General features: G+C 33.9%; 1 protein-coding gene and 1 long non-coding RNA gene across 2 annotated transcripts in view; both read left to right on the forward strand.

Moving 5' to 3' along the window:
* Positions 1-1,052: 1,052 nt before the first annotated feature.
* On the forward strand, positions 1,053-2,255 carry LOC127874158 (uncharacterized). The gene is made up of 3 exons (XR_008046669.1): positions 1,053-1,253; positions 1,445-1,635; positions 1,827-2,255. It is a non-coding gene; the product is annotated as an uncharacterized LOC127874158 (long non-coding RNA).
* Positions 2,256-9,120: 6,865 nt separating this feature from the next.
* Positions 9,121-14,495, forward strand: part of LOC127874157 (dystrophin-like) — a 28,611-nt gene continuing 23,236 nt past the window's right edge. The window contains exons 1-4 of the mRNA XM_052418347.1: positions 9,121-9,261; positions 11,997-12,057; positions 12,782-12,843; positions 13,228-13,302. Coding sequence (XP_052274307.1) covers positions 9,237-9,261; positions 11,997-12,057; positions 12,782-12,843; positions 13,228-13,302 — 223 coding nt within the window. The 5' untranslated portion in view covers positions 9,121-9,236. The remainder of the gene's footprint in view (positions 9,262-11,996; positions 12,058-12,781; positions 12,844-13,227; positions 13,303-14,495) is intronic.

The raw sequence follows: 14,495 nt of genomic DNA on the forward strand, positions 1-14,495 counted from the left end.
TTACTTGATGACAGGCGTGGGTCACGAATTAGGCGAGTACGTAACGAAATTGGTATAAAAGCGGAGTAATTTTAAGGGACCATGGGGGGGGGGCTAGTTTGACAATCGAGTAGAGTAGTCACGCTTTCTTGACGTGGCGGCCAATAGGCCGACGCGCTGTAAAATTGTACTTCATGAACATTAGAAGCGTTGTGTTTGAAAATATAGAACAGAAATAAATCTCGATGAAAACAGAAATGAACTTTGGTTGTTACTGTGTGTTTTCCACGAACGATACATAATTACGTGACATCTGCTTATGCACGCATTATTATGTCTTGATTTTAAGCAATCCTTTTCTTTTAGAGCTTCTGTTTTATTTGGTTGAAGTAGGTATCTCTCACAATTGGCGAAATCTTCTGCCATACTTATCAGAGTTGCTGTTTCGTTACTTTTCGCCACGGTTACTGTTCGGTAACGTTCGTCTAGCAATCCCGTTCTCCTTGACCTTCGATCCAGCGGTAGCCCCTTGGATCGAGTGCTTTCTCAGAATTGGTGTCGCGACTGACGCAACGTCTTTCAATGCATCGACTTTATTTGCCCCCGCCTGTTTTCGTATGACTGAGCAACTTGCACCGGTTTACCACATGTAAGAGTTGCACCTTCGTTCATCAGATTTCCCCCTATTGTGTGTATAGGTCCCTGTAACTCGTCATTAATCTGGTATATTTTCATGACTTGATCTGAGCAACGCTTACTACATATTATCGCTCCCGGAAGAAAATGTGCCCAGGTAATGTTAATGTTTCTGCCAATGTCGCAAAGTTTACATGGAAAATCAATGTCGGCCGCCAAACAAATATTACCGGTATTTTTAATACAGACTTTTCATAGGCCGATTTAACCTCTGGCCGTTTTGACTAAGTTCTGAGCGTTGCTGTAAACGGGGTCCATACAATAACCGAAAAGCACCGAAAAGCACCGAAAAGCACTCAATTTCTCTCTATATATAGGCAATATATCGTTTTTAGTGTATGTTAACGAGTTTAATTAGTAACAAATGGTTATATGATTGTATGTTTATACTACATTGTGCCCAAAATGGTAAATATCGGCAATTACCGACCGAAAAGCACTTCATGTGGAAACCGAAAAGCACTCAATTTCTCGCTATATATATGAATATTTGCGTTTCTATTGTGTGTAAACGGATTAAATTAGTTATAAATGGTTATATTTCATGCATATTTATACTACCTTGGGTTTATTATGAGGTATTAAGCCCCAAAATTGGATAAATATCGGCAATATACCGACCGAAAAGCACTTCAAGTGAAGACCGAAAAGCACTCAATTTCTCGCTATATATATGAATATTTGCGTTTCTATTGTGTGTAAACGGTTTTAATTAGTTATAAATGGTTATATTTCATGCATATTTATACTACCTTGTGTTTATTATGAGGTATTAAGCCCCAAAATTGGATAAATATCGGCAATATACCGACCGAAAAGCACTTCATGTGAAGACCGAAAAGCACTCAATTTCTCGCTATATATATGAATATTTGCGTTTCTATTGTGTGTAAACGGTTTAAATTAGTTATAAATGGTTATATTTCATGCATATTTATACTACCTTGTGTTTATTATGAGGTATTAATGCCCGAAATTGGATAAATATCGGCAATATACCGACCGAAAAGCACTTCATGTGAAGATCGAAAAGCACTCAATTTCTCGCTATATATATGAATATTTGCGTTTCTATTGGGTGTAAACGGATTGAATTAGTTATAAATGGTTATATTTCATGCATATTTATACTACCTTGGGTTTATAACGAGGTATAAATGCCCGAAATTTTATAAATATCGGCAATATACCGACCGAAAAGCACTTCATGTGAAGACCGAATAGCACTCAATTTCTCGCTATATATATATAATATTTGCGTTCCTATTGTGTGTAAACGGTTTAAATTAGTTATAAATGGTTATATTGCATGCATATTTATACTACCTTGTGTTTATTATGAGGTATTAATGCCCAAAATTGGTTAAATATCGGCAATATACCGACCGAAAAGCACTCCCGCGACAGCAGAGAATCACCGAAAAGCACTCAAGTTCTCTATATATACATGCAAGTTAACTATAAGGGCCGATTTTAATGGATTGAAAAGATGTACATATTTATTTAGTCAATAATGACTTCATTAAATAAAAAGTTTAAATATAAAGCTCATTACTATTTTTGGTGGCCACCGAAAAGCACTCCCGCGACAGCAAAGAATCACCGAAAAGCACTCAATTTCTCTATATATAAACGAAACTAAGCTATAAGTGCCGTTTATAATGGATTGAAAAGATGTACATATTTATTTAGTCAATAATGACTTCGTTAAATATTGATTTAAGTTTAAAGATAAAGCACAAGCACTCAATTTCTCTCTATATTTAATATAATCAATGATGACTTCGTTAAATATTGATTTAAGTTTGAAAATAAAGCACTATATATATATGAGGCGCGTTCTGAGAAAAGTGGGCTTAATGCATGTGCTTAAAGTGTCGTCACTGATTAGCCTGTGCAGTCCGCACTGCTAATCAGGGACGACATTTTTCGCCAAAACGTGATTTTCGGTGAGGAGTGACTTCCTTGAAACTAAAAATACCATAAAAGCGGAAAGTGTCGTCCCTGATTAGCCTGTGCGGACTGCGTAGGCTAATCTGGGATGACATTTTACGAACATGCATTAAGCTCCTTTTTCTTCCCAGAACACGACTCATATATACATGAGGTAGTTTGCCAACATAATGAATATGTTGCCCAGCTCTTGCCACGTGGAGGCCACCTCTTGTAAGAGCCAAATTTTGAAAAAAAGGCCGAAATATTCCCGAAAATTTATGCAAGAAATAAAAAAAACGGAAATAGTCCCATTTGTATAAACAAGAAATTAAATATTTGCAGCTGTTTGTAATGAAATAAAACTGCACAGCTTAAGATAAGCTTGTCTGTCAATGATTATGTTACCCTCAAGTTCAAATCAGATTATGATTATAGAAAGTAATGATATGTAAAAAAAAATCCAGGACATACACCGGCATATGGGACGCAATGTGTATATAAATATATGGTACATACTAACTAATAAGTGGTACATAATATAAAAAACATAGAATAAAAATGGATAAACTATACATACAACTATGTTACATATACATATGCAAAGAAGGTAGTAAAGTTCGAATAAAAGATAGATTAAACAAAATAAACAAAGATACAACTATGTTACATAGACATATGCAAAGAAGGTACAAAAGTTATAAAATTCAAGATCATGATTATAATAACAAATGTGAACAATGATAAAAAACCAGGTATGATTATCATTAAGATTTGTAAAGAAATCTATACGACGGGGCATTTAAATCGTGTTTCATTTATTTTCAGATATAAATATCAACGGAATGCACAGGTAAACTATCAGTGAGTTTTAATTACAACACAACTGATCGAAGGTGTTAATACTGTTATCTTATCAGCGGGGTGTTAATTAAATAGCATCCGATTGAAGGTGCGATAGTCTTAATACACGCAGCGCGCAATCTGATTACCCGCTGCGCACACGCGTCAATATGATAGAAATGGGGTTTAATTTCCCACTAAACAATGTTACAGTTTTGTCTGCCTCAGAAGCCGTTGCTTGGTCATTTGTCAGTTCATCATTCTGATTTGCATCACTGCTCTCAGATAATGAGTTTTCAAAAGACCTTTCAACAGTTTCCGAGTGGTCATAATCGGAGTCGTCACCATCAAATACCACAAAAGTTGCATTAGCAGGAATTGAACATGTTTCTACCTTTGTAACTTTAATATCATCACTGAGTGGCGAAACATCATTTACTAAAATTTTGTTTGCAGGAATCAATGGCACAAAATGGTTAGGTTCTAGTCTGATTATCTCCGAGCGAGACATTTGAGACCACATTATTGTTATATCAGGTGACATGTCTTTACATCCCCTACCCACAACACGCCGTGTTAAGACATCGGACGTATAGTCCGAGAATGGCTGAGGCGGATAGTACGACTTAATGCATTTTTTTATTACTGCGCTTACCACAAAGATTAGCTCGACGACTGACCAAGTGTATAGACCTATAACATCATGCAACAAATTTGAATATTCCGCCTTAAGTATTCTGTCATCGGCGAGGAACTGATCAGATTTGTAGTAACTTTCGTTTTCAATAAGTTCAAGAGCAGATAACAATCTCAACAAAATATGTTGCTCTTCACTACCATTCAAACATTTTGAAATAGATCTAAACAGACAGTTGCCGTCACCGATTGTTTTTATAGGTGTGTAATGCCCTATCATTGCAGGATGAAATTTGTGCAGAATATTGATCGCCATCTTGTCCGCGTCTGAAGACGGGAACGTAACATCAGTCTGCTGTAATCCCACATTATACGCATCTAATAGTTTCCTTTCGGACTTAGCAGCATTTATCAATGCATTTTTCTTTTTTGACTGTAATGCGGCCCGAAGTCTGTAAAAAGAGGGTGTCCCGAAGAGTTGACTAAATTTCTACAGCTAACATTTAATCAAGCGCGTAAACTTCTCAAAAAACGATATTTCCCTATTTCCGTTCACATTTTAAAAATGTATGTATTAATGGCTTACTAACGCTCGATTGGTCATTGTCGGCTCGGGTACTACCTACATGTACCCGGTCGATATTAGACTGTACCCCAGTTGTATTTCCCGCCCAAAATCCGATGTCGTAAAACGCGCTAACGATTATCTTAAACAAACTTCTGTTAAGAAAAACTGCATCAACATGAGTATGAGTTACTTAAGAGTACCCGGGGTACATGTAAGTTTTACCCGAGCCGACAATGACCAATCGAGCGTTACTAACAGTAAAATACCCAACAGCGGTATAATGTTATAGATTTATTTTTGCATTAACATTAATTCAAAACATTTTTAGTTCAAAATGTTATTCACGTTAAATAAATACATCAGTTCTTCTGTTCATTTGCATCAAATTAAAGGTTAAAGTCCGATTGTTTTTAAAAAACTGCTATTTTATGAATATATCAAGCATGTACACTTAACAATAATGATGTTTTAAAATTTTTTGAAGGGCGCGGGCCATTGAACGTTGAGATAAGCAATGTTGCGAATTAAATTACACATAATTAAAAACTTATTTATTGTAGGATACCGATTACACGGAGCTTGATTACGCTGCGAACTAGAACTCTGCCGCAATGTATCTCCAATGAAAGATGTAACATTAATTCAAGCACGTATACTTACCAAAAAAAAGATATTTCTTTATTTCCGTTATCAGTTTAAAAATGATGGTATTAAGGTGTTACTAAACAGTAAAATACCCAACAGCGATCGGGATTAATGCACTTGGCCGCTAGACGAAAAATTTTATACAACTATTCTGGGCAAATTTCACTTTCAATAAATACATCAGTTATTTTTATCAACCAAATTCCTGTTGTGTGCTACTGTTTCTTATCAGAATTATTTATTTTACAATACACCATCAGACCCGAATGAATACACCATTTATTCCAAGCAGGTAAATAACAATTACTATAATAAAACAGTGGAAGTCTACACGGTGTATTAGCAACCTGCTGTGGTGATCTTATCAGTTCAATACACAGGAACATGGCTACTGTACTGGAATTGGAATTACAGCCAAAATAACTGTTTTCATTTCAGTCTACACTGTGTATTAGCAACCTGCTGTGGTGATCTTATCATTTCAATACACAGGAACATGGCTACTGTATTGGAAATATCGGATTTACAGCCAAAATAACTTTCATTTATTGCTGAAGTGGTGTGCACTAACAATTGATCCACCTCACCGTTGCACTTTTTTTTATTACATTAATTAATTTACTGAGTCGGCGCTGCGCTAATAAAGTGTGATGGTGGAAATTAAGAAATAAGATATATTTTCGCATGAAAACTGAATACACATGATACATGGATAAAATATATATAAGACACATTTGAATTTTTCATTTCTCCAAAAATTAGCACGTAGTCACATATATATAAGATAGATTAAATACCAGAAAACAATATAAGTAAGACACATTTGCATCTTTCATATCTTAAAAAAACAACATGTGAATTTAAAGAAATACATTTATTACTGGCACTAGCTATTCTAAAAGTCGGCCGTCAACATAAGTTCAAAGAAGGAACCACAATTAAATACGATCCATTTTCGAATGGTACTGATTGTATAGCAAGTAGTCACATATTAATTCTAGCTTGCATTAGTTAAAATAAGTTTGTTAATTTTGTTAATTAAGGTCAAATTAATCTGTTCTTTAGAGATTAAAAGGGTTTAAAGACGGCGCTAATAAAGTGTGATTGTGCCCGTGCCTGAAATATACGTGACACGTTGACACGTTGTTTTTTCTGCACTCATTTGGGGAGCTATTGAATTGCAAGTGTACATGTTGATTTTTTTGTATCTTCAATTAAAATCGCTATTATTAATACAGAGCACATTAACTAAAAGTCATGCTGCAATTTCTATTCAAGAGTTTCACGTCAATTAGAAATACTTAAAACATATACATCAATTTACGTATAAGATGATAAACACCATGAAATGCTTTTCGGTTGGTACATTGCCGATATATTTATAACTTGCTACCTGTTTTTTATAAAAAAATATATATTATATTCAATTTTTAACATGAATGTCTCAGTCCTCTAAACCGAAAAGATCCGTAACATAAAATAGTGTCTTTGTGTCGTATGAACGAATCTGCTCTAAAACTAAGATTAGATTCACATCGTACATCGAATAATTAATTGAGCACATGTAAATCAACAAAACTGTACATTAATTCACACGAGCCGCACTGTTCGGACATGAATTAAAGGCACCGATCATAACGCAACTTCTCATCATTATCTGGAATATAATTAATTGAAGGTGCGAAAATCTATTTCCAAACTGCTTTGTGCTGATTAAAGAAGCGTACCGGCCGTTCGTTCACAAGTTGTTAATGATGACTTCAGACATTAATATTAAGTTTTAATATGAACAGACTTTGACTAAATAAATATGTACATCTTTTCAATCCATTAAAATCGGCCCTTATAGTTAACTTGCATGTATATATAGAGAACTTGAGTGCTTTTCGGTGATTCTCTGCTGTCGCGGGAGTGCTTTTCGGTCGGTATATTGCCGATATTTAACCAATTTTGGGCATTAATACCTCATAATAAACACAAGGTAGTATAAAAATGCATGCAATATACCATTTATAACTAATTTAAACCGTTTACACAAAATAGGAACGCAAATATTATATATATATAGCGAGAAATTGAGTGCTTTTCGGTCTTCACATGAAGTGCTTTTCGGTCGGTATATTGCCGATATTTATCCAATTTCGGGCATTAATACCTCGTTATAAACACAAGGTAGTATAAATATGCATGAAATATAACCATTTATAACTAATTCAATCCGTTTACACCCAATCGAAACGCAAATATTCACATATATAGCGAGAAATTGAGTGCTTTTCGGTCTTCACATGAAGTGCTTTTCGGTCGGTATATTGCCGATATTTATCCAATTTCGGGCATTAATACCTCGTTATAAACACAAGGTAGTATAAATATGCATGCAATATACCATTTATAACTAATTTAAACCGTTTACACATAATAGGAACGCAAATATTATATATATATAGCGAGAAATTGAGTGCTTTTCGGTCTTCACATGAAGTGCTTTTCGGTCGGTATATTGCCGATATTTATCCAATTTCGGGCATTAATACCTCGTTATAAACCCAAGGTAGTATAAATGTGCATGAAATATAACCATTTATAACTAATTCAATCCGTTTACACCCAATAGAAACGCAACTATTCATATATATAGCGAGAAATTGAGTGCTTTTCGGTCTTCACATGAAGTGCTTTTCGGTCGGTATATTGCCGATATTTATCCAATTTTGGGGCTTAATACCTCATAATAAACCCAAGGTAGTATAAATATGCATGAAATATAACCATTTATAACTAATTCAATCCGTTTACACCCAATAGAAACGCAAATATTCACATATATAGCGAGAAATTGAGTGCTTTTCGGTCTTCACATGAAGTGCTTTTCGGTCGGTATATTGCCGATATTTATCCAATTTCGGGCATTAATACCTCGTTATAAACACAAGGTAGTATAAATATGCATGCAATATACCATTTATAACTAATTTAAACCGTTTACACATAATAGGAACGCAAATATTATATATATATAGCGAGAAATTGAGTGCTTTTCGGTTTTCACATGAAGTGCTTTTCGGTCGGTATATTGCCGATATTTATCCAATTTCGGGCATTAATACCTCGTTATAAACCCAAGGTAGTATAAATGTGCGTGAAATATAACCATTTATAACTAATTCAATCCGTTTACACCCAATAGAAACGCAAATATTCATATATATAGCGAGAAATTGAGTGCTTTTCGGTCTTCACGTGAAGTGCTTTTCGGTCGGTATATTGCCGATATTTATCCAATTTCGGGCATTAATACCTCGTTATAAACCCAAGGTAGTATGAATGTGCATGAAATATAACCATTTATAACTAATTCACTCCGTATACACCCAATAGAAACGCAAATATTCATATATATAGCGAGAAATTGAGTGCTTTTCGGTCTTCACATGAAGTGCTTTTCGGTCGGTATATTGCCGATATTTATCCAATTTCGGGCATTAATACCTCGTTATAAACCCAAGGTAGTATAAATGTGCATGAAATATAACCATTTATAACTAATTCAATCCGTTTACACCCAATAGAAACGCAAATATTCATATATATATATAGCGAGAAATTGAGTGCTTTTCGGTTTCAACATGAAGTGCTTTTCGGTCGGTAATTGCCGATATTTTCCATTTTGGGCACAATGTAGTATAAACATACAATCATATAACCATTTATTACTAATTAAACTCGTTAACATACACTAAAAACGATTGTATATATATATAGAGAGAAATTGAGTGCTTTTCGGTGCTTTTCGGTGCTTTTCGGTTATTGTATGGACCGCTGTAAACGCGTACAAATTTATTAAATTCGTACTTAACTGTTTGCTTTTGTGTGCATATTTTATTAATTGTATTCGCTTTTATTGCACCTATCATAGACGAGATAAGCATGCGTGATGGATGAAGGTCTAAGCTTGTACGGTAAAGTAAAAGCAGCACATTGTTACATTGAGTAATTTTCGGACATGATCATCCGGTTCATATGATCAAAATGTTGATGTTATTGCACTTGAAAATAAATGTATTGGAAACATTAACTTGTAAATGTGCCGTTGTAAGTTTAAATACATTTTATGATTTCTTTGATTAATCCATGAAAGTATGAACATGGTGTAACTTATGATATATGTGTTTGAAAATCGATTTCTATAATATTGTTCATGAATTTCTTTGTTGTAACAATATATTTTAACTTTGTCAAAAATAGGGTATTGTTTATATTCCTAAGGAAAAAAATTAATTCCTGTTTAAGATATCTTTATATTGTACGATTCCCTTATATAGAGCGCGTCCTAATTGTTATCACTTTGTTTACACTAAAGAGACTGTCAACCACCAATGACAAAAAAGAAAAGTTCAAACTAGGGTATTTTTTTACAATTATTAGTTTATATTGATTAAAATATCAAGACTGGTAAATTACATTACTTGTAAAAAGTTAATATTTTCAGTATCTTCGGTAATAGAATTTCGGATGTGAAATCAAAAGTACATCGCGAAAATAGGTGACTTAACGATATGCACACTATTAATAACGCAAGTAGATTGATCATTTTATATATAAAATGTATTCAATTCACTACGCATGCACAATCTGCATTCCTTGGTTTACCACGTGACGATGATGATCAATCTACTGGCATTATTTATAGTTAACTGGTAGTTATCTGGTAGACATACCCAGTAAAATTTATTACCGAATATACTGAAAATATGAAAACTTAACAATTTTTTTCAAGTAATGTAAATTACCAGTTGTTATACTTTAATCAATATTAACTAATAATTGTAAAAAATACGGTATTTTACAATTTTTCTTTTCTTCGTCGTCGTGGTTGACAGTCCCTTTAAGAAGGCAGCTCTTATGATTACTTCAAACACATACACTCCGAGTATTTTGTTTCAATTACTATACTAAGCATGGAAATAAAGACAGACAACAAAATGTGGAAAACAAGTATAATTTATTATTACATTTCAAAATCTTACTTCAACTGAAATAATCCAAATTTATCCCTAGGCAAAACAAAATAAATTGTATGGTTCAGGTAACTCGACTAGGGTTTTTTATCTGATTTTGGGGAAAGGGCCTGGCCTTTTTTGAGGGGAAAAAATCGCGCGAAATGCCGGATTTTGAGGAAAAACACTCGAAACTGCGGATTTAGGGGAAAATAAGGAAAGTTTTTTTAGGGGGAAAAAATGAAGTCCGGGGGAAAATTTACCTGCTGAGGAGAGAAAAAATCCGAGGGGAAAGGGCTGTTTTTCAGTGGGTCCCAAAGAAGGAAAAAAAGCCCTGCCGACCCTACCTACGATTTTGGTCCCGACCATGCTATTTTTCGTCTTGTAAAAAAAACATCTTGGAAAAAAATCGCGGGTACCGTCAGATATTGCTGGAAAATAACCGCGTATTTGCCACTTCCGCTTTCATTATCAATCATCTGATTTTACGTGTTTTTTTCCAATTTTACGCTAAAATAATGGTTTCTGCCAGCGTTTTGATAAATACCTTTTACTTTGCTCTGCGCACCTGTCGCTTATATCATTTTCACAAGATGGCAGACTATACAGAAAATAAATTGTAACGCTATGCAAAAAATAGCAAATAACAATCAAATTTACGATGGAGATCATTCATTTAGAAGGGATTAATGAAATGCCTGTGATAATCAACAATGTATAAAACGTTTTAGATACAAACAACATATTTATTAGTAATTTACTCAGTGGTTGTATATCACCGAAACAAGTGTTTGCAAATTGTTAGCGTTTAGTTTACTCGTAAAGTTAAAACATCTGACAAGATTATCCTTAGAAAATGAGATATGAAGACAAGCATGGTTTCACTGATATGTAAGTGGATCTGTATATAATTAGATTCATATTCATTTATTGCTTTGTTATGTTTGTCCTGCGGTACCTCCTGAAACAGCATGGAACTTAAATGGACATTGCCATTAATATTAATTATTGTTCCATGTGGATGGATAGTTCAATAACTGAATGAAGATGTGTCTTAGAGGTTAGTATCATGGAATTATGGGCATTTTCTGAAATAAAAAGACAATGTATGGTTAACAAAATATATTTAAACACTATAGCCATTGCAAAAGCATGTGAGCCATCGAAAAGACAAAAAAAAATACCTACCTACCCTAACTAATGTTTTTTCAGCCGTTACCGGAACCATACAATTTATTTTGTTTGACCCTATTCCATTCATTTTGTGAGTAAATCTTTGAAGGTTAATCATTTATTGCTGTATTCTTTGCATCAATTCAGCAACTATTTTACTTGTTTCCTGAACAGCTCGATACACAGTTATTGGAGGATTAATTGCATTATCATCATTATTAACATTTTTATGATTATAATATATATTATTATGCTGTACAGTAGATAACAGACATTAATATCCAGCACTGAATTAAGTTCATAGTACAGGAACTCCCGATTGATATATTAGCGATTTCATTATTAATACCTACTGCCCTTTGCGTTTTAAACTACAGTCTTGAACTGTTGCCATGAAATTTTTTATCAAAAGTCTTTATCACTTATTGACTTCCCCATGATTTGATTGGTTTAAATTGCCATTTGCCTTGAATGCATGTAGTTATAAGTGAGTTGTAATTTAGTCGGATGTGCTTTTTTTTCAGATTGCATAGTAGAAGGCTGGGAAAGAACACAGACAGAGAATGGAGTACCATACTTTGTTAAGTTAGTCTCATTTTTATTTTAAAATGTATGAACATGTCTTTGTTTTAAGAAAATACAATATTTTCTTTTGACCACAGTTAATTGTTTGCTCCCATGTTGGGCTCCATTGTGTCATTTGTTGAATCTTGTGAATGAAATGAATTTGATCATGTTAAGTCACTCAATAAGTTTCAATTGCCTCTCTCAAAAAAGGCATTGCTTGGAATGGCTATATTATGGATTGTGTCTGCCGTCCATGTGTTGTTAATTTGGTGTTGTATCATCCAATGATAAATGTGCATATTTTTTTATATCCCGGGTAGGGTGGCATATACATGTAGCAGTTAAACTGTCCGTCAGTCCGTCTGTCTGAAAACTTTAAATTGGCCATAACTTTTGCAATATTGAAGATAGCAACTTGATATTTGGCATGCATGTGTATCTCATGGAGCTGCACATTTTGAGCAGTGAAAGGTCAAGGTCATCCTTCACGGTAAAAAAATCAAAGCGGCGCAGTAGTGGGCATTGTGTTTCTGACAAACACATCCCTTGTTTAATTTGAATGAGTTATTTGGTCAATAGAAAAAAACTGTTCAAATTTAATTTAAAATATACACAATGACATTGTGAAATTATCATATCTTATAAGTAAGCATTCAACTAAACCAGGTATTTGGATATATTGCCACTGTGGAACTGTTAATTTTATATTAAATGTTGATTGAAAGTCAAAATCATTTTTCAGTCATACCACTGAGAACACATCATGGAATCATCCATACTGGCTGAAGATTGTTGAGGACATGGGTATGGACTGGCCTTCCTTCTCATACAGCATTGAAATAACTTGAAATCTAGTGCAATTATGTTACTGAACTGACTAAAATTCAGTGTTAATAATTTGGTTTTTGGAAAAAGCGTTCAGAAATAAAGACGAGACTGGGTACACAAATTTGGTGCATGTATGTCTGATAGTTCCTTTGGACCACAGTGCATTTGAAACTCAAATTATTTGAGTATTTAATAGATGTAATCACATCAAATTTGTTAGTCTGAAATGCTATTCAAGTAAAGAAAATACAATATTGTCCATTGTTTTCATTCTGTTTGATATAATTTTGTGCAGGATTTACGTAACAAGTTATCAATATGTATAATATAAATGTTGTATTTATACCAATGCCTTTTCAGCCAAGCATGGGGATGTTAAATATGCTGCATACAGGACTGCTATAAAGGTTCATCATATACAGAAATGCTTGAAGTGTAAGATGATTGTTGATTTATATTCATTCAAATTGAACAGTGTCATGCACAAAAGTCTTATGCAGAGGTGTTATTCCTCCTTCTTTCAGCTGATTTCCTTCCTTTTAATGTCAAATTAATTTTACAAATGTTTCTTAAATTTGCTTTTTTATGTACAAATTAAGAGTTTAGTTGAACCATCTTAGGGGGTAGGGCAATTTTATCCCTAAGGGTGGTTTTTAAATCACACCCTTGTTATGCCATGTGGGGTCAACTTAGCTCCAGACTAGCCCCTGCAATTGCTCTGTATGTCACCTAGAAAATCATAGGACAAGATCTGGATCTTGGTGCATATGGCATAAGACCCATTTTCACATAACGCAGCACATATACATGTATGTGTCAAGTTATGACCCTTCAAAGAATCAGCATGTACATTGCTTTGCACCTTTCTGTCTAATCCTAAGTTAGTATAAATAAGGCGATTCTGTTTCCTCACTGTCATAATGTCATGTCATAATGTTGGTCATTATGATTATGTGTTAATCAATCATAAGAACTCCATAAGTTTGTATATACTTTTATTGCGTGTTAATGGTTCAATGGCTACATGTGAAGTGAAGCAAACATACATTATTACAATCAGTATCAAATATTTCAAGGGAAGTAAATACTACATGGTAGATATATAACATCAGCAAATGGATCAAGAGTTAATCATCTTAAGATCATGACACTCATGATAGCTAGAGATCTTAGACCAAATTGCTAGGCTTATAACTAGAGAGCAAAGGAAGAAGCCTATGTATTGGGATGTCAACAAGTCAAAGGGCGTGGGCTCATAAAACATCAATAAAGAAGACTTTTATTTGTGAAAGTTTGACTCTGAATATCATAATTATTGATAAGATTAGATTCTGTTAGTATGACATAAGTAATGGAACACAAGCGTATCGCATTGATATTCATAATGTTAACAATAGGAAACCTTTCCCATCCAGTTTCTTTACTAATCTAGTGTTATTTAATGCATTCATATGCATAATGATACAATTTTGGGGGGCTATACTATTTATATTTTATGTAAGTTGGCGAAGGGGAGGGGGCATGCATTTTTTACATTTCGATCGATTGGTGAAAAAAAGGTACCATGTGCCTTCTAATTTCAATGTCACGTGGTACCTATTTGCACCAATTTAGCGATATATTAGGTC

Source organism: Dreissena polymorpha, chromosome 3 (assembly GCF_020536995.1).
Source record: "Dreissena polymorpha isolate Duluth1 chromosome 3, UMN_Dpol_1.0, whole genome shotgun sequence".
NCBI lineage: Eukaryota > Metazoa > Mollusca > Bivalvia > Myida > Dreissenidae > Dreissena > Dreissena polymorpha.